This window comes from Macrobrachium nipponense, chromosome 35, assembly GCF_015104395.2.
Source record: "Macrobrachium nipponense isolate FS-2020 chromosome 35, ASM1510439v2, whole genome shotgun sequence".
In the NCBI taxonomy this organism is placed as follows: Eukaryota; Metazoa; Arthropoda; class Malacostraca; order Decapoda; family Palaemonidae; genus Macrobrachium; species Macrobrachium nipponense.
This window is the reverse complement of record NC_061096.1, coordinates 59,531,301-59,551,184: the sequence shown is the minus strand read 5'-3', so window position 1 is coordinate 59,551,184 and position 19,884 is coordinate 59,531,301. Positions and strand designations below refer to the sequence as shown.

Sequence of the window (19,884 nt, the reverse complement as noted above, 5' to 3'; positions counted from 1 at the left end):
ATAAGACAATGAACCAACTATTAGTTGAACCAGTTTAATATAAGAACAGTTAATATAAGGCCTTATTACAAAGGCAATTACATCTAAAATTTATTTACAATAAAGAATATCTTCTTCTTTTGAATAAATTATACCCATAAGTTGAGGTGGGTGCCTCGTGAGTAACTGCTGGTAGGCCCATGAGCATAATATTCCTTAGGGATTGGATCCATAAATTTACTTTGGGGAACAGTCTTGTAGATTGGTTCACCATAGTAAGTACCTACTTCCCATCCTTCTACACCACTCATGAGTGACGCCTGTAAAGAAATAAGAAAATGAATTAAGAACATACTTCCCAAACTGAAAGGTAGGGGGGATGAAGCAGCTTCTCCCCTATGTAAAAACCAAAGATGCGTATACATGTAGGAACAGCTACAAACTTCAGCCAGCAGCAAATGTTGGGGGTTTCAAAATAATGTTCAAAATCTTCATTCTTTATTTAATCAAAAATTAAATTTTTAAAGAATTTGGATTTTACAAAAAAAAAGATAGGCAGTCCCCGGGTTATGACAGGGGTTCCGTTCTTGAGACGCGTCGTAAGCCGGAACATCGTCAAAAATCCTAAGACAACCTTACTTTTCATGCTTTGGGTGCATTGAAAACTATGTAAACTGCATTCTTATGGCATTTTTCATCAAAAAAAAACTTCAAATATTGATTAAAAATTTTGCATTTTTGCAAATATTGATTAAAAATTTTGCATTTTTGGTGTCATATTTCATCTCCCAGATGAGCGTTGCAGGCATCGTAACCCTGGAAATAACATCTATTGACAAGCGTTGTAACCTCGGAACGTAGTAAGCCGACACCATCGTAACCCGGGGACTGCCTGTACAATGAATTCCTAGAAAAACAAACTAAGACCAGTCCTGAAAGAGTAAATTTTTTACCCCATGGCGTGGTTATCTACCTGATGACCTGAGTAAACTAGCCAACGACAATGAAAATAATAATGCTGTGCTGACTATAGGATATGCTTATCTTCCTCTCGTCTCCATACATCCTTCTTATAAGTTTCTCATACTCTACCGAAAATTCTAATTTATATTTACATTTTGCATCTTGAGCGCAAAGTCACTAAGTGCCAAAATCATCCCTACTCCTCTCAGCAAATTTCATAGCTCCACTTTTCCTTCAAGTTTGCTTGAAACCATAAGTAGTTCATTCTTTAATAACATCTTTTACACAGAAAAACAATGAAAGGATCAGTCATAATCTTTAATGGAAACCATTTGTATTGAATTTTCTTAGGTAATCCTCATTTAGATTTATGTTGAGTGACTTGAGTAGCTTGGAAGTCTTCACTATAAGCCTCTGTAATGTACAAGTATAGTAACTGTTTGTCTTGGTAATTTGTTAAATTCCCTTCTAAAGATCCACAAATAAAAAACAAAACCTCTTCCTTTCTACCTGGTACTCCTGTTAATCCCTCAACATAAGCAATAACTATCACACCAAAGGAAAGATACTGAATGATGAATTCGTATTAGAAAAAGGAAAACTGCATAATGCTGAACTCCAATTCTTGAGAAGAGACCTGCAGAAAAAACTAAATTTTACATTTACTGGCACTCATATTCTTTCAGACTTTTTTTTTTTATTATACTGTCCCACTGCTCAACCTTTAAAATGGCCTCTCTCTCAAAACAACTGTTATGACTTCAAACTTATTTCTCCACCAATTCTCTAAAAGAATTTATTACCATTTTACTTTGGATAGGCAAAAGATTTTTTTTTTTCTTTTACTTGAAAGGATACAAATTTGGCCGTTTTTGTCAGGATGTAATGGAGAGAAAAAAAAAAAAAAAAAAAAAAAAAAAAAAGCTTTCTTTTACATACCAATATTTAATAAGATTTCACCTCATGACTTCCAAAGTTTACATGGCAACTGTCACTATATTCATTATGTACAATAACTAATATAAGTAGACAGGCATTTGAAATGTTTTCCCTTTTTCATTTAAAGATCAAGTCACGGAAGGATTTCTTGGCTAAAATTTATGTAAATTATATCCTTCTTCCTGATATGAATATACTATGTACAACCATACCAGAATAAAGATTTTCATAGCTAACCAGCTGCTCCCTTAAACTTTGTATAGACATAACAGAAGAAATACATTAATATGTTCCAATACAGTACTTGAAAAAATGGCTTACCTCTTCATCGCGGTTCTTACGCAACTGTAGGAGGAGAGAACGATCTCGTTCTGCCATTAACAAAGGCAGGAGGGCATTATCAGCACTTTTCATTTCAATTTCTTCATGCCAAATAGGAATAGGAAAGATTTTTAGTAGGAAACAAAAATATGTATTTTTATGAAATGAAAATCTCCAGTGATAAAAATACACAATTTAATAAGTGGTCAATAATCAATAACAAATCTTATTCAACCCCAATGCAACCTCTAAGTTAAAAGGTTAGTTTCCTTAATGCATCTTATCCACCTATTTCAACTGTAAGCATCTTCCTCTGCAAACCCCGTTCACCAACACACCATCCCTTACTCTGTCACACCGTCTAATCCTTTGCCTTCCTTTAAACCTTTTAGTCAAAACAGGTTCCACCCAAGCACCCTTCACTCCCCACCTCACTCATCCTAACCACATGCCCTTACTATCTCAGTCTTAAACCATGTCAATAGTCTTGACCACCCCAGTACTTCTCAGCAACCTCATTTTCATTTGCACCAGCTTCTGCTCCTCTTACCTTCTTAATGTCAAAGTTTCTAAACCATGTATCATCACTGATCTGACGACAATACATCTTTATTCTTTGTTTATTTGGGCATTTTTGGTAATACATTACCCAACCATAATCAATACCTATTCCTCAACATCAACAGAAGCACTTCTTAGAAGTGGCAGAAAGTAGGTACCTGAAAAATCCATTAGCAAGCTGTTCTCATAGGATATCAGAGGATCGGAAATGCTACAGACTGTCTGATAAAGCCTGCTAAAAGATAACACTCTGAAAGTGTTATAGCATTTTTAATTTTCCAGTGACCCCACACTACTTGACCCATGGATAATAGATACAAAACCAAAATGACCCAAGCCCTGATGGTGCAGAATGCAAATGACCACTGACTGCCACACTTTACATATATTCAACACAAGAATCAGTGGGGAAGTCAGAGCACCGGTAAACAACTCTGTCCGAATTGCAGAGAAATGTTAAAAAAAAGTCGGGTATAAATCCTATAACTGAATATTCTCAAAGTCTTTTACAGTTCCGTTCAGTTTTACACTATTCAGCAACCACTATCATTCCATAACAGCTAAGAAAATACAACTCACCTGATTGTTTTCAATGTCAAGTAGTAAATATAGCCGCCAACAGCTGTTGCAATGCCATACCCAATGAATAAAGGCAGGCCTAGAATAAAAGGAAAAAAATCATATTACATAATCTGACATGAAAACTCCTACTTTTATTCCTACTATCACTACCTGCTTACAGTGTATATTACCAAAAAAAAAAAAAAAAAAAAAAAAAAATCCTTACAAATGAATTTTGAGAATTAACAAAAGGAAATCTATGTGCATGGTATACATGATGGAAAAATGAGTGGGATGCAAGTTGCAGGAAAAGGTGATAAATTAATTAATATGAGGGATTAAAAAATAAGACCAATGCACCTGAATCCACGAGATGTCAGCAGAGAGCAAGAATGAATTCGCTCCTTGCTCAGACATCTGGAGATCAAAAGACTGAACAAGAGCGATATGAAAACTATTCAACTTGAACTAGTCAGTTGTGATAGTGTATAACATCAGCAAGTAGCCTATAGGTTTAAAAGTAACAGGTAGTATGCAGAGTAGGGAGACTGGGATAGCTATTCAGTGCTACTTGGGTGGGTCAGGGGGGAGGGGGTGTCAGGATTTCTCACACCCGCCTGTCTCCCTACCTGCATACATTCCAAAGTAACCCTTACATCTGTGATTCCTATCTAGATACAGGAAGTGTTGTAAGGAATTAAACAATCATTTCTGACAAACTCTGGTAAAAATGATATTGTTAAGATACAATAAAGTTTTATACATACTTACCTGGCAGATATATACTTAGCTATAGACTCCGTCGTCCCGACAGAATTCAAAACTCGCGGCACACGCTACCACCGGTAGGTCAGGTGATCTACCATTCCCGCCGCTGGGTGGCGGAAAAAAAAAAATAATCCCAACCATTCCCGTTTTCTGAGCCAGATTTTCTCTTCACACCTGTCTCCTGAGGGGAGGCTGGGTGGCCCTTAATCGTATATATCTACCAGGTAAGTATGTATAAAACTTTATTGTATCTTAACAATATCATTTTTATACATGCGACTTACCAGGCAGATATATACTTAGCTGATTGACACCCTTGGTGGAGGGCGAGAGACAGCTATATATATAAACAAAATTCTAATAACGGGAAACAACAATTGTTGTAGGATATCAATCCTTGGTTCTTACCTGTTTGGGCTGAAGACTTCATGATTACTGTCATTTAGTCTGCCTGCCTCAAGAGCTTCAGTGAGGTAAACCACCTATGACCGAACAGCCCTTCTGGATCATGTCAATGGGGGCTAGCCCGCTTACCGCGACAGAACTGCATGGATCGTACCAATGGGGCTTACCCGCTACCATGGCAGAGCCTGACCTGTATCTTATCAATGGGGGCTAGCCCTCTTACATGACAGAGCTTTAGGCTTTACATAATGCACAACGAGGAGACCCAAAAGTTAATCCCGACCACCTGACCTTCCTAACCATGTTAAATCTAAGAACTGAAAAGGGTTCTTCCTATACCCTCTTTCAGTCAACCATAAAAACCAAACACCATAATTTAAAATTACATAACCTAACTAATTAGGATTAACCTCAGCTCCTCCTCCAGCACTAAATCCGCAGACACACATGCTCCCAGTGAAAAGCACTTCTCATAAGTAACTCTCACATCCTTTAGATAGTGAGAGGCGAACACCGAGTTTTTAACACTTCCAATACGTGGATTCAATTAGATTTTTGAAGGGACCACGTTTATGAAAAGCCATTGAGGTTGCTATGGCCCTCACTTCGTGTGCTTTTTTACCCTGAGGAGGTTTAAATTGTTCTTCACCACATTTAAGATGCGCTTCCTTAATAACGTCTTTATGAGAAACGTAAGGGCGTTTTTTGATATTGGCCTTGTAGGATCCTTGACCGAACACCAAAGACTTTCCTGCGTACCTCCCAAAAGAGACTTTCTTTGTAAATAAAATTTTAGCGCTCTTACTGGACAAAGGGTCTTCTCCTTTTCTTCCCCCGTAAGAGAAGAGAGTGCCTTCACTTCGAAGCTTCTAGGCCACGGTTTTGATGGGTTTTCGTTCTTGGCTAGAAGAGAGGCTTAAAAGAGCAAATTGCAGCCTCCTTCTTAAACCCCACTCTGCCCTCTAACGCCTGAAGTTCACTCACCCTTTTTGCCGTGGCTAAGGCGAACAGGAATAGAGATTTTTCCTCGTCAAATCCCTAAAAGAAGAATTATTGGAAGGTACGAATCTTTCAGACATCAAATAATGCAGCACTATATCCAAGTTCCAACTGGATTTTTTATTATTCTGACTTTTTGAGGTCTCGAAAGACCTAATAAGGTCATGTAGATCCTTATTGTCCGACACCTCCAGACCCCTATGCCTAAACACCGAGGCCAGCATACTTCTATACCCCTTGATCGTAGATACCGCTAGGCCACACTTCTTCTAGGTAAAGAAAGAAAATTTGCAATGTCGGTTATAGAGGTACTGGAAGAGGATAGCTCATGCGTCCTGCACCATCTTCTAAACACTTCCCACTTCGACTGGTACACCCGTAATGTGGATGGTCTCCTGGCTCTTGCGATTGCTTTTGAAGCTTCGCGAGAAAACCCCCTCGCTCTAACGAGTCCTTCGATAGTCTGAAGGCAGTCAGACTTGAGCCGGGGAGGTTTTTGTGATACCTGTCGAAGTGGGGTTGTTTGAGAAGATCGCTCCTTAGTGGGAGCGATCTGGGAAGATCCACTATCCACTCCAGCAACTCTGTCACCCAAATCTAGGGCTGGCCAAAAGGGAGCGATCAAGATAATTTCGTTCCCTCTGAGGAGGCAAACTTTCTTATTACTTCCCCTCCCAGTTTGAAGGGGGAAAAGCGTACCCGTCTATTCCCTTCCAATCCATGAGGAGACCGTCTATCGCTATTGCTCTTGGATCCGCGATGGGGGAGCAATAATTCTCTAACCTCTTGTTCCAGTTGGTTGCGAACAAGTCTACGTTCGGCCTTCCCCATAACCCCCATAACTGATCGCACACTTGAGGGTGGAGAGTCCATTCTGTGGGGAGCACTTGGTCTCTTCTGCTTAGCAGATTCCGCTCGAACATTTCTCTCTCCCTGAATAAATCTCGTTAGAAGAGAGATCTGCTTCTCTTGCGCCCAAAGCAACAACTCCCTCGCTGTCTCGTAAAGGGAGAATGAATGAGTTCCCCCTTGCTTCCTGATATATGCTAGGGCTGTCGTGTTGTCTGAATTGACCTGAATGATCGATCCTAATATCTGTTCTTGAAAGTTGCAAGAGAGCTAGTGAATGGCTTTCAGTTCCTTTTTGTTTATGTGCCAGGACACCTGAGCTCCTTCCCAGGTTCCCGACACTTCCTGCGAATCCAACGTTGCTCCCCACCCTACGTCCGATGCGTCTGCAAACAACGCTCGGAGAGGGGGGCTCTTTATGTGCAAGGATATTCCTTGACCGAGTTTCTTCGGGTCTAACCACCACCGAAGATCTTGTTTGACCTTGTCCGTTATCCTGAATGACTCTTCGAGGGTCCTGGGAACTTTGATCCCAGTTCTCCTTCAGAGAATACTGAAGGGGTCTTAGGTGCAGTCTCCCTAGGGAAACGAACTGCTCCAACAAGGAAATGGTTCCCAGCCAAACTCATCCACTCCCTCGCGGAACAATGCTCTTTCCCTAGAAATCCTGACACCTTTGTAAGGCAGCGCTCTATTCTCTCTGTTGACGGAGACGCTAGAAAACCCGAGAATCCATCCGAATCCCCAGATAAACTATGTTCTGCTGGGGATCCAGCTGGGACTTCTCGAGGTTGACTAGGAGTCCCAAATGACTGCGTCATCTTTAATGTTACCGAAAGGTCCTCCAGACACTGCTGCTATTCGACTTTGCTCGTTATGAGCATCCGTCGCCAAATACATCGAGATTCTGATCCCCTCTAAATGTAGCCAATGCGCCACATTCCTTAGGATACCCGTGAAGACTTGCGGGGGCCGTCGAAAGTCCAAAGCAAAGCGCTCGAATTGAAACACTATCCCTGTGACATGAATCTTAGGTATTTCCTTGATGCCGGATGAATTGGCACATGGAAATATGCATCTTGAAGAAAGGTCCAGGGATACCATCCAGTCCCCTGGACGAGAGCAGAAAGTACAGAGGAAGAGGTCTCCATCGAGAACTTCTTCTTGATCACAAAAGACGTTCAGCGCACTTACGTCCAAACCGGCCTACCAACCCGCCCGAGGCTTTTGGTACCAGGAATAGACGGTTGTAGAAACCTGGTGAATGGAGATCTTGAACCGGTTCTATTGCCCTTTTCTGCAACATAAGTTCTACTGCTTGCAGGAGAGCTTGACTCTTGACAGGATCGTTGTATCTCGCTGTTAACTCCCTTGGAGTTCTTGTTAAGGGAGGATATTCCCTGAAGGGGATGAGGTATCCTCTCTCGAGGATCGAGAGGGTCCAGCTGTCCCCGCCCCGCTTCTCGCCCAGACTCTGGCAAAGTTCGACAGTCTGGCGCCTACCGCTATCTGGAGGACTTCTTCTTCATTTTGCCTTCCTGCAGGTCTCCTGGAAGGTCTTCCTCTGGTATCCGGTCTTCTACCTCTAAAAGGGGTTCTTGAGGAGGAAGAGGCTCCTCGAAAGGGCTGCTGAAGAGGTGCTTTATCCTTCTTTGAAAAGGAACCGCAGGCTTGAACCTCTTTGCTGACTGTGTCAGTAAATCCTGTGTGGCTTTTCAGCTAATGATTTTGCTACATCCCTCACCGTGTCCTGAGGGTGGGAAAAGGTGGTTCGAAAGTGGCGAATATAGCAAGGCCGACCTCTGTAGAGGAGATACTGACTTGGACAGAAAGACCCATACACTCGCTTTTTCAAACTCCCAGATCCAAAAAGAGCAGCCACTTCCACCGAACCGTCCATCACCGCTCTGTCCAGACACGATAACACACTCGATAATTCTTCCATCGTGACAAATTCGGGATCTTGGCTCTCTTCGCAAGGGCTCCCAAAGCCCAGTCCATAAAATTGAATACTTCGAGCGTCCTAAAGAGTCCCTTTAGTAGATGGTCCAGTTCACACATCCCCCAAGTAGCTTTAGCTGATAGTAGAGCGCGCCTCCTTGAAGAATCTACTAAGGAAGCGTAATCTGCGTCTGCCGATGAAGGCAGTCCTAAGCCCATAGGTTCCTGGGTATCGTACCACTTCCAGGTTTACCCGTCAACTTTGAAGGAGGGCATGAAAAAACAGTCTTGCCCGCCTCTCTTTTATTCTTAAGCCATCTCCAAATCCTTTTGAAGGCTTTTTTCATACTAAGGGCTGGACGCATTTTTTACAAATAGGATGCTTTTGGAGACTTCGTGCTCGATAGCAAAGATCCTGGAGAGGGCGGATCCGCTGGTGGTTGAAGCTTATCTCCGAACTCCTGCAACAACAACAAGGACAATCTCTTATAATCAGAGACTACTACATCCACAGGTAATTCTTCATCCGAGACTTCTTCTAAGTCTCCGGCTGTCGGGGATCCTTTCGGAGAAGAGCGGTTCTTAGTTGTCGAGGGACTTCTGTCAACGAAGAAGAACGTCGTCCGTGTGACAAAATCCTTGCTACTACAAGGCGCAAACGAGTTCTTAAAACGCACGAGATCTTCTCTCAGGCACCTGTTTCCTACCAGGTGAAGGGCTCCTACTCTCCGAAGAACTCATAAAGTGCGAAGGAGTCTTACTCTGACCTAAGCTCGTACAAGGAGCCCTGGCGCCTACTCGACTCCTGACGCCTGCTCGACTCCTGTCGTCTGTTAGACTCCTGGCGCCTACCCGACTCCTGCCCACGCCTGCTCGACTCCTGAAGCCTGCTTGATTCCTGGCGCCTGCTTGACTCCTGGCGCTTGTCGTGACTCCTTGTAGGCTCTGGACGCCTCTCACCAGACTCCTGGCGTCTGTTAGGCTCTATACCCTGTGATATTCTTGGCGCCTACTAGGCTCTGTAAACGAACTCTATGTTTTTCTCACAAGCTCCTGCTTCTTAGGCTCTTGACGCCTATCCTGATCCTCAGAAGAGGAGTCCGACTCCTGACTTCTCCTAAGAGACGTAGCTGACCGCTTGCTCTGCGAGCGGCTACCGCTGGGAACTTTCTTCCATAGATAGGAGAGGATCGTTTAAAGGGAGAACGAGAGTGTCTCTCCGGTGACGAGCGCCTGCTAGAGTGAGAAACTTCTCATCCTACCAGGAGAAGAAAATTTTGATCTCTTCACTGGAAGGGAGGAGTCTTTCCTTCGAGACGAATCCTTGTGTAGAGCGCCTACCAAGGAGGATTATTTTGCTCCTGTAGATTAAGCAGGAAAAGCTTAGTCGGATCTTGAGGCGCTAGAGACGGTCTTCTCGCCCTCTTACTAGTCGAGAAGGAAAATCCTCTGGAAATCGCTCTGGGCTTGAATCAAAAGCGTCTCCTTTCGGGCGCTACCCACGATCTCTTCAGAGGACGAGACTTCGAAGCGGAGCTCCATCCACGCCTGGACGAGGAGAGCCGACGCAGAAAAACACTCTTCCAGGATGCCTTTTCTACGGCTATCCAAGGCAGCCTATGGGTCGTTACTTCAGGGTCTGCCGAAGGGACGCCTGATCGTTGGGGATGCTCCACATCCTCCCTGCGGCTTTTGACATTCCTCCTTCCCCCTGGTCCTGGGAGGTTGGAAGCGGTCTAGGCCTAGGAGGCAATGCGGAGCCGATCAGACGCCCCCTCCACTGCACTGGGGTCACTGTATTCACTGACACTCTTACCTTGTGTTTCCATAGCTTTAAGCTGCTCCTGAAGCTCCCTGATCGAGGATCTCATTTTTTTCCATTTCTGAAAATGAATCCTTAGATTCAACACAGGGAGAAGGGGCTGAGGTTATGGGAGAAACATCATCTAGTTTGTTAATTCTGATTCAGGCTCAAAAGAACAAGATCTACTCGAGCTTCTAGCTGCCGCTTTCCTAGCTCTATCCTTCTCTCTTTTCTTAATATAAGAAGCTAAATCCTTCCATCCTTGCTCCGAAAGCCCTTCACATTCAGCACAAGTTCTATCAAACGCACATTCAGACCCTCTACATTTACTACAAAGCGTATGAGGATCTACCTCTGCTTTAAACAACCTAGTTCTGCATTCTTCCCTTGCACAAACCCTAAACTTAGGTGTTACTTTAACTTCAGCCATCTTAATAGAAAAAACCAAATCCAAGTCCTAATCCAGTCCAAAATAAGCGTATGCCAATCCCGAGAATAAACAAGAGTACTTCACCAAATGAGTCCAACCAATTCTCGGCAAATGAGCAGAATTCCAATCGGAGAGACCAAACAACAGTTGTTGCCAAAAAGGCCTCAGCGACAGAGAAAATCTGGATCAGAAAACGGGAATGGTTGGATTCTGCACCCAGCGGCGGGGGAATGGTAGATCACCTGACCTACCGGTAGCGTGTGCCGCGAGTTTTGAATTCTGTCGGGACGACGGAGTCTATAGCTAAGTATATATCTGCCTGGTAAGTCGCATGTATAAAACTGAAGACTTATACTGTGCACCTCTAATGATAATTTTTATTTCCGCTTGTATTTCGCATTCCAAATGTCATAAATAAGAGGAAATAACACAATACATAACATATAGAACCCTTCTCCACAGTGATTTACCCCACCCATAACCCCGCTTTCCCATCGGTCCCCCTTACCGTAGGATAGAGCTGTACGGTATGTAATTCTCCCAGTGGTGTACCCCACCCAAAAACCGATTCCCAACGAGTTCCCTTTACCGTAGGATAAAGTTCTAAAGTAAATTACAGCCAGGCAAAGAAAATATAACTTGAAATTCTTGTTAAGGAGGTCAAATTTTATAGAAAAACATCAACTGCCCTAGTGTAGCTCGCCATGGATGCCGGCTTAGATCTACCGGATTAATAATTACCACATATGCATTAGGCTATTTAGACTGTCAGACATCAAAAACTAGTAGCCTAGCCTATATCACTCAGGAACACCTGCAGTGAGCAAAAAGGGGGGGGGCCTGGTCTTCCAATATTTATAGCCTAGCTACTTAAAACTTTCCGGCCACAACAGGCCAACGTTAAATTAAGATTCGCTCTCCGTAAGCTAAACTTGGCTTGGGGCTACCATACAGAAAAATGCAATTTAGGACAGCAATTGAGATAATCGTTTATTGATAATCTTTGTTTGTTTACTAGACAGCAGGGGGAAACACTGTAGTGGATCCATCGTCATCGGGTGGATCAGCCTTATTCACTCGATATTTAATTGGTGAAACAAGAATACAAATACATCTTTAAGCATCCCATTCAAAAGATTGAAGTTTCGTCAACATAATGTGATATATGAAAGCACCATACAAACTAAAATAAGCATGCGAGGTCTTCGTAAAATATGTTGTTTTCAAGGCTGTTTTGAAATCCAATATGGCATCAACCGACTGAGGTGTCGTTCGTAACCACCAAGGATCCAACATCTTTCCCAGCCTTCCCAGCCCCCCGGCCAGTTTAGGGCTTGTGCCCAAAGTCAGGTTAGGTTGGTTCGTTTAGTTAGGTCACAACTATTGTTACCATACAGGGAGTACAGGGGGCGAAGCCCCCGGCCATGTCGGCATGGCACCCTAAGTCGGGTTAGGTGGGTTCATTGGATTAGGTCACTACCACTCATCCGTTTCCCCTCACCCAAAAATCCCAGTTTCCCAAGAGGGTCCCCCTTTACCGTTTCTATTAAGCGTTCGCCGCTACATTGTTTGTTGTTGTTTTGGTTTCGCCGCCATTTTGGTTGTGTGTTCTTCAGCCAATTTTCTTGTTCGAACTTACCGCCATCTGGTGGTAGGTTTGGACAAGAAAATTGGTCGGAGTTAAGGTTGGCCCACGAAACTGCAGCCACTCCGGAAGTTTATTGACACAAGGCACTCCGCAAACATCGAGATGGTGTCAATCTTCTAAATATTTGGAGTTGAAAGTAAATATTTCGGTAGATCTATATTACTATTCCGTGGCGGCCTAGACTATGGCAGTTGCAGTTTTTCTATGCAGTTTTACCTCCTGAACAAGAACTTTAAGTAATATTTATTCCGACGACTTTAATTAACCCCCAGGGGCTTGTACTAAACAGGGTGAAATACATTGACGCCCCAATTCCTGGTGGCTTTCGTATTTGCAGGGACAAATGATGCGGAATGCTTATATAGAAATACCAAAATCTTGAAAGCGTCAAGGAGGTACGTGTGCACTGCGTAGAGCCAGACTTTTATTACCCTCTTGTTTAATTTTAAAATAAGGTAAACAATCACAGACGATCCATCGTCATCACGCTGGCCAGGCCTTTTTCACTTGATAATTAATTGGTGAAACAAGAATACAATTATAACTTTAAAAGATTGAAGTTTCATCAACATAATGTGATATATGAAAGCCCCATACAAACTAAAATAAGCATAAGACGCTCTTCGTAAAATGTGTTTTCAAGGCAGTTTTGAAATCCAATAAGGCCGCAATCCTGTGGCTGGCCGGTCTAACCACGGACAATCCACTATCTTTCCCCGCCTTCCCAGCACTCATTTGAACAATGTTAGCGTATATATGTAACATTTATTGATCTTACTCAAGATCGCAGTTGTAATCAACACAATAAAATGACAATTTGTCCAAAATTGCATTTTTCCTAACTATACAAACCTGAGGTCCTTTTACAATAGGAAGGACTAGCGGCAGCTGGATAGGTCGTAAGCTTTCGAACAAGGGGTTCGGTAGTTAACTACTTGTCCGACAGGCGCGCGCGCGCGACTGGGAGGTAAACAAATCACTTTTGCTTTTGGCCCAAGCAAAAACTGCAGAGTGAGGGGTGGCATGAGGTGGGACTATGTGTAAAAGGACCTCAGGTTTGTATAGTTAGGAAAAATGCAATTTTGGACAAATTGTCATTTGTTCCGACACGGCATACAAACCTTCGGTCCTTTTACAATAGGAAGACTCACTTCTTGGTGGGAGGAATCTGAGTCTTTTGTGAACAGACTGGTGTTCGCGCCAACCTTGGAATGCCTCCCTGGTCGTAAGAGCGAGGAGGGATCCAAGCCTCTGTCCGATTGATCGGGTGTGCACCGCAGGATCAATGGTCAGACCTCTGGACCAAGTACTAAGAGAGAGGCAAGCGTATCTCTTCGTACCAGCAAACAAGAACAAGTTCCTATTTGCAAGAGGCAACATAAAGTTATGGTTTGTCTCTTGTTGGCATTCCACTTCCCCCCCCTTGTAGGAGGAAGTGTGGATATTCGCTCCCATCCCTAGTGAAAGGGATAGGATGGGGCTCTGTCGAGTAGCTCACCCGGCATCTTGTCCTTATCCAGCAAGGTGATGACCGTATCCCTCTACCCACAGGTAGAGGGGGAGAAAAAGATAGGAAGAGAAGCCAGTCACTTTCTCATTCACTTATCTATTCTTACAGTCACACCAGACTCGATGCTGTTCAGCCTGCTAGGGGTCTGTTAGCTACACAACGTGTTGAGCAGCCACACGGGTCCCAAGGAAAACGATCCAAGGACCTGTGGGCAATATCCAAAAGGTAGAAGGAGGTGCCGGTGGTCTGGTTGTACCAGACCCCTGCCTTCAGTACCTGCGCCACAGAAGAGAAGTTCTTGTGTAACTCGAGGGATGTACTTCTAGGTCATCTTGGTGCTGACGAAGAGTCTTCAACACTCAGCCTGGGATGTCGAGTTTCTTCAGAAAGCGCGGTCGTGCTTTCACAGGACAAAGCAGCATCTCCATTCGCATCGAAGGCGGTGAAGTCCATTAGGGAGGTGGGGATTGTGAAGGACTCTAACCGATCGTCAGGAACCGAAGGGTTCTGAGTCTTCGCTACGAAGTCGGTACGAATCGAGCGTCACGAATCCCCATCCCCTGGATGCTTGACTTCGCAGGAAAAGTCATGCAATTACCTCAGAGGAAAAGAAGGGAATGGTCGTATGACCTATCCTTCTTCTCGACTTCGGTGATGTCCTGTACCCATACTGGTCTATCCGTCTGCAGCGAAGTGTCTCACATTCTCCTATCCCCATGCAGTGAAGTTCTTCTCGGTAGTGGATAGGACACCGACACTCAATGGTGGGTGTCGATGGTATGGGTACTGTGACAAGCCGTTAGGACGAAGAAAAGACTGTATGGAACAACCGAACTAAGTCCACAGCGAAGTTCGTAACTGACTTGGGCGCTCTGACAGCTGCCGACTGACTGCGTTCGTAGGAGACAAGTGTCCAAGCACCCGAGCAAGTCACGTGACCTTCGCCTTAAAAGGGTTATGCCAAGAGGACTAAACAAATAATTTGTTCGTTCACCGATGCCAGAAGGCGAGGTGATGATTCTCTTAAGGCATGTGGCCCAACAGGCGAAGTCAATTGCCTTCTAGAGACCGAGGTCCCTCATGGCAAGATATCTCATAGTATAGTTGATTCTCAGCTAAGGAGAAACAACACTATGTGTCGTTGAAGACGAAGGTGTACAGAAAAATGATATTGTTATGATACAATAAAGTTTGTTCCATACTTACCTGGCAGATATATATATAGCTGTATTTTCTGAAGTCCGACAGAAATTCAAAAACTTCCGGCACACACAGTGGTCGGACCAGGTGGTTAGTACCCATTCCCGCCGCTGGGAGGCGGTATCAGGAACCAGTCCCATTTTCTATTCATAATTTTTATTTCCACTGTCCCCTGAGGGGAGGTGGGTGGGTACTTAATTATATATATCTGCCAGGTAAGTATGAACAAACTTTATTGTATCATAACAATATCATTTTGTTCATGAAACTTACCTGTCAGATATATATATAGCTGAATCCCACCGTTGGAGGTGGGAAGGGACAGAATAGAAGGATTTTGGGAAACAAATGCATGCAGATGATTTACATCTTGGTTCCACCTGTTAGCATTGCTGGCTTCGTGGTTATTGCCACTAAGTCTGCTTGTGCTACTAGAGTTGCCAGCGAGGTAGAGACCTATATAGCTGGTGCACTCCAGATGATCTGTCAACAGGGGCGAGACCACGACGTGACTAGACCATATTGACCATACCATGAGGGCTAAGAAGAAAATAAAATAAATATATATATAAAATATATACACCACCTGACCAACCTAGCCAAAGTTAAGGTGTGTTAACTAAGGCTTAAGAGTTAAGAAGTCACCGTTGTCGGCGACTCAACTACTAAATTAAGAGCTCTTCCTAACCATTTTCTACAGGATAGGATGAGTGGTACTACTTGCCCCCAAGATTGTGTCTGCAGACACGTATGGCCCCACCCTAGCGAGCAGCAGATCTCATATGTCATCTTCACATCTCGCAAGGGAGTGTGAATTGAACACAGAGTTGCTTCGCTAAAACATGGTACTCAGGATGTTGCTGAGTGCCATGCTCTGTTGAAATGCTTCCGAGGCCGCGCCCTCACCTCGTGAGCATTCAAATCAAAGATTTCAAATCTTTGTCAACACAATGAAGGAGCTTTTTTGAAAGAACTCCTTAACAATAAAGCCAGGGTGTTTCTTCGATATGGCAAGTCTGGTCTTTTCGGAACACTGCAGATTGTCCGTACGACTTCGACTTTCTTGAGTTTTATGTAGATAAAACTTGAGAGACCTGACAGGGCACAGGACTCTCTCCTGGCTCCTGCCCAATAACTTGTGCCATCCTTTGATTCCAAGCTCCTGGCCCAAGAACAAGACGGGTTTCCATTCTTAGGCCACAACGGAAGGCTTAGAGAACGCACCCCTTGTGTTCTCTAATGCCAAAACTTCTGACGATGGCTGAAAACCTCACTAACCTCTTTGTCGTATCTAGGGTGGTTAGAAAAGGGCCTTCCTGATCACGTGCAAGAAGTTAACAGGTAGGAGATGTTCGAATGCTTTGACATCAAGAACTTCAGACTATGTCTAAGTTCCATATTGAAAGCTTCGATCTGGACATGCACAGTCAGTCAGTCTGTACTAAAGTCAGGTGCGGGGACGACCAGTTGACCAGTCAGACGCATCAAGGACAGCAAGGCTGTACCCTGAAGACCATAAGGCACTATTCTTCGCTGAAGGATGAGTGTCTGGACTGCCTGGCGATTCAAGCTAAGCAAACCTTGTGGTATGACGCAACCCAACGTCGTTAGTGAATCAACTCCTGAGCCACTCCTGACTCGAGCTTCTGGTGCCAGGAGAAAGGAGCGAGGAGCAAAAAGGCGATTCAGTCCCGAAGGACGAATGCCTGACAGTCCAACCTGGTCTCATGTTAACGATCATCGGGGGTGTAAACGCAACCGACTTCGTCAACAAGAAACTCAGGGCTACTATGTGTCTCCTGATCTCGCACCGAGTGTCTGACTCCGAGAAAACAGGTGAGACAAAAAGTAGATGGTGAGCGAGTTTCGAGATTCCACAGAAACTCAAAGATCGTGAAGGGCTTTGTTGTTTGACAGAAGCAAATCTCTGAGCCCAAAGGCCGTCAACAACATATTTGCGTATTCTTTAATAGTTGTGACTGCCAGCTTATCCCATTCTTCAATGGAAAGGGAAGACGGCAATCTTATGCTGTCACATCTCGATAGTCTGAACGTAGTCAGACTCAGAGCGGAGAGGATTATAGGTACCTTTCGTGTTAAAGTAGACCGACTCTCTCGGAAAAGGTCCTTGGAAGGACGTGACCTCTGTGAATCTAGGATCTTGAAGGCCAACATGGGGCGATTAGCGTCATTGTCGCTCTATGTGATGGTATAAATCATCTTATTACATTTCCTAAGCGTTTTGAAAAAGGGGAAAAAAGACTAAACATCCATCCCATGTTCAATATCATAGCGAGAGATGTATGAAAGGACGTCCCTAAAGTCTCCATAACTCTCAACATACTTCTAAAGAAAGATTCCACTCGGAAGTCAGTAGTTGCTGCCGTCGATCGAGACGATTCGTACGGACTTTTGCAATCCTGTAACGAACCTCTAGAGGATCGTTACATTCTACGTCTGTTGTTATAATAGGCTCTTTCTCGTAAACCCGAACAGGGACCGAGAGAAGATACTTCCTAAGATATGAGAGAGCTGTGGAAGATCAGAGTTGATATGGACCACTGGTTCCAAAAACTCGTTTCGAGGACTGGAGGACGACAGAATTGCTTCCACTTCTTTCAGATTATGATCCAGGACATCTGAAACCCTCTCCATATGTCCGGCACCTTCTTTCTATCACCTCAAGTGATACTTAACGCACCGAGAGATGTTCAGAATCATTCCTAGATCTTTAATAAAATTCAGTTTCCCGGTAGGCAAAAACTGTAGAGGTCTGAATTGCAGTCTATTCAGGGAAACAAACTTCTTTAGGAAGGAAAAATGGTCCCCAGCAAGCTCATCCATTCCCTCACACAGTATGTTTACTTCCCTAAAAAGGCTGCGCTTTGCCTAAGCAGGAGAGCATATAATAGTGAAATGTTGCGGTAGATCGTAGTCCTATACCGCGGTAACGAGCACCGAAAGGAGTAAGCGATATCTCTGAGAACATAGTAAGGCAAAACGAATGCAATGTTTATTCATTCATGTAAGAAAATCCCTCAATCTTAGGCTAAAGTCCGTGATTGTAGGGCAGAGATACAGTTAGTCAGTCAATCCCGCAGGAGAGAGAGAGACGTAACTGCAGCACAGAGATACGGTTAGTCAGTCAATCCCGCAGGAGAGAGAGACGTAACCTACAGCGCATGACAGCGAACGAGCTGGTACTGCCTCGTTTGGACTGGCGGAGAGGACAGTGACAGCAGCAGCTTACGATCGTCGTCTCTTAACTTTATGCCTGGGTTGCCAGCTACCCTATTCTAACAGAAAGAAATAGGTCCGTAATTTTTAGCATAAAGAGACTCTCAAGCTGGTATATTTAAGCGAAACAGAAAACGCTAAAATATAGATGCGTTTGTGTCGTCATAACACTACCATACAACGGTAAAAGATAAATCGGAAACTCTGGAAGGCTGCAGGGAGTAACGATTAAATGTCCTTAAATTAATAGACAATAGACCTCTCGGTTGCCATCCGAAGAGGTAACTACAGCAAGCGTATATGACTTGAGCCAACCAGTAGTAAAATAACGCAAGGCAAAATATGATATTATATTGCAATAAAGTTTTTTCATACTTACCTGGCAGACCATATATACTATAGCTGAATTCGGAAATACAGCTACATACATATCTGACAGCAAGTTTCATAAACAAAACTCAAGAGAATTGAAGCGGACAGCTCAAGCTTCTTATGTTATTGGACATAAGCGTTCATTGACGTAGTCTACAAGTCTATTTCTTGTACGAGTCTGCGAATGATGAATGAGAGCTCTTCGAATCTTGTCAATAAGAGCTTATCCGCTTACGCAATATAAAGTTTAATGAGAAGTTTGTCAATGAGAACTAACCCATTTACGGGACAAAAGAGATAATTTGTCAATGAGGGGATACCCACTTACTTGACAAAACGATAGTATATTGTCAATGGGGAAATTCACTGAATTGACAAAACGTAATCCAGGAAGTCGAGCATTTTATTTCGATTCCCCGTCTCAAACGAGGAAGGGGCAAGAAATCCTGTTAAGAGACGGCTTACGACAGGTAGAACGACGATGTTCAATTCGGCAGCGTAAGTCCCGACTAGGAACTACAAAATCTATCATCTGAAAAGCCCTTTCAGATGGCTAAAAAGCTTGCAAAATTATCCTGGGAGAGGAAGAAACTCTCCAACCAGCTTCCTCTCCCGTATCAAAATTTATTGGCAGTATGGCAAAGGAAGTCCTGTCGTTGCGCTTTCCTCCTTTTGATGAGTGCCTTTGCAAGAATCCTACTGAACGTTGCCGAGAGTCCTGACGCGCAGGACGTCGAGCTTTTACATAACCCATAGCTGCCTTACCGCAAAGTCTTGACTGCGGTAGAGCAAAAGAGATCTTTCCTTGAGCTTTCCATAACTCCATCCAATCCTGGACTTTACGAAAAGCAATATTACTGACAAAGACCTCTATAATTCACGAAACCCGTGGTCTTGCTGGGTTTCGAAAACGAAGTTGCCTTTTCACTTTAAGCTTCCTCCGAAGCACTGCTTACTTCACATTCTTCGCAGGCGATGTAGAAGGGATCACCGAAGTTTAGGTAAAAAATCTTTAGGCCCAAATCAGCTTGAAGACTTCAACAGAAACGTTCAGCCAGGCGACACACCTGGCGTGCGCGCTCGCGTCCACTGACTAGCAGCGAGCACGCTCGGCGTCCATTGGCGAGCAGCGAGCACTCTCGGCGCGCCCGCTCGGCGTCCACTGGCGAGCAGCGAGCACTCTCGGCGCGCCGCTCGCGCTCGGTATCCACTGGCGTGCGCTCGGCCTCGGCGTCTACTGGTGCGCGCTTGGCGTGCACCCGCGCGCGCGCCTGGCGTCCATCCGAACGTCCCGTCCAAGCCGAGCGTCAAAAAAAAAAAGCGTGCAGAAAAGCGTCACGCTCCTGACAGGCGTCAATGCAAGCGAAACTGCCTTCAGGGAAGAGCATTAGACATCT

At 44.1% G+C, this 19,884-nt stretch overlaps 1 protein-coding gene across 1 annotated transcript in view; it reads right to left on the bottom strand.

Moving 5' to 3' along the window:
* Nucleotides 1–18: 18 nt before the first annotated feature.
* The window catches only part of LOC135208828 (NADH dehydrogenase [ubiquinone] 1 alpha subcomplex subunit 13-like), a 20,556-nt gene continuing 690 nt past the window's right edge, over nucleotides 19–19,884 (bottom strand). Inside the window, exons 2-4 of the mRNA XM_064241389.1 lie at nucleotides 3,344–3,421; nucleotides 2,203–2,312; nucleotides 19–299 (exon numbers count right to left, since the gene is read on the bottom strand). Coding sequence (XP_064097459.1) covers nucleotides 129–299; nucleotides 2,203–2,312; nucleotides 3,344–3,421 — 359 coding nt within the window. The 3' untranslated portion in view covers nucleotides 19–128. The remainder of the gene's footprint in view (nucleotides 300–2,202; nucleotides 2,313–3,343; nucleotides 3,422–19,884) is intronic.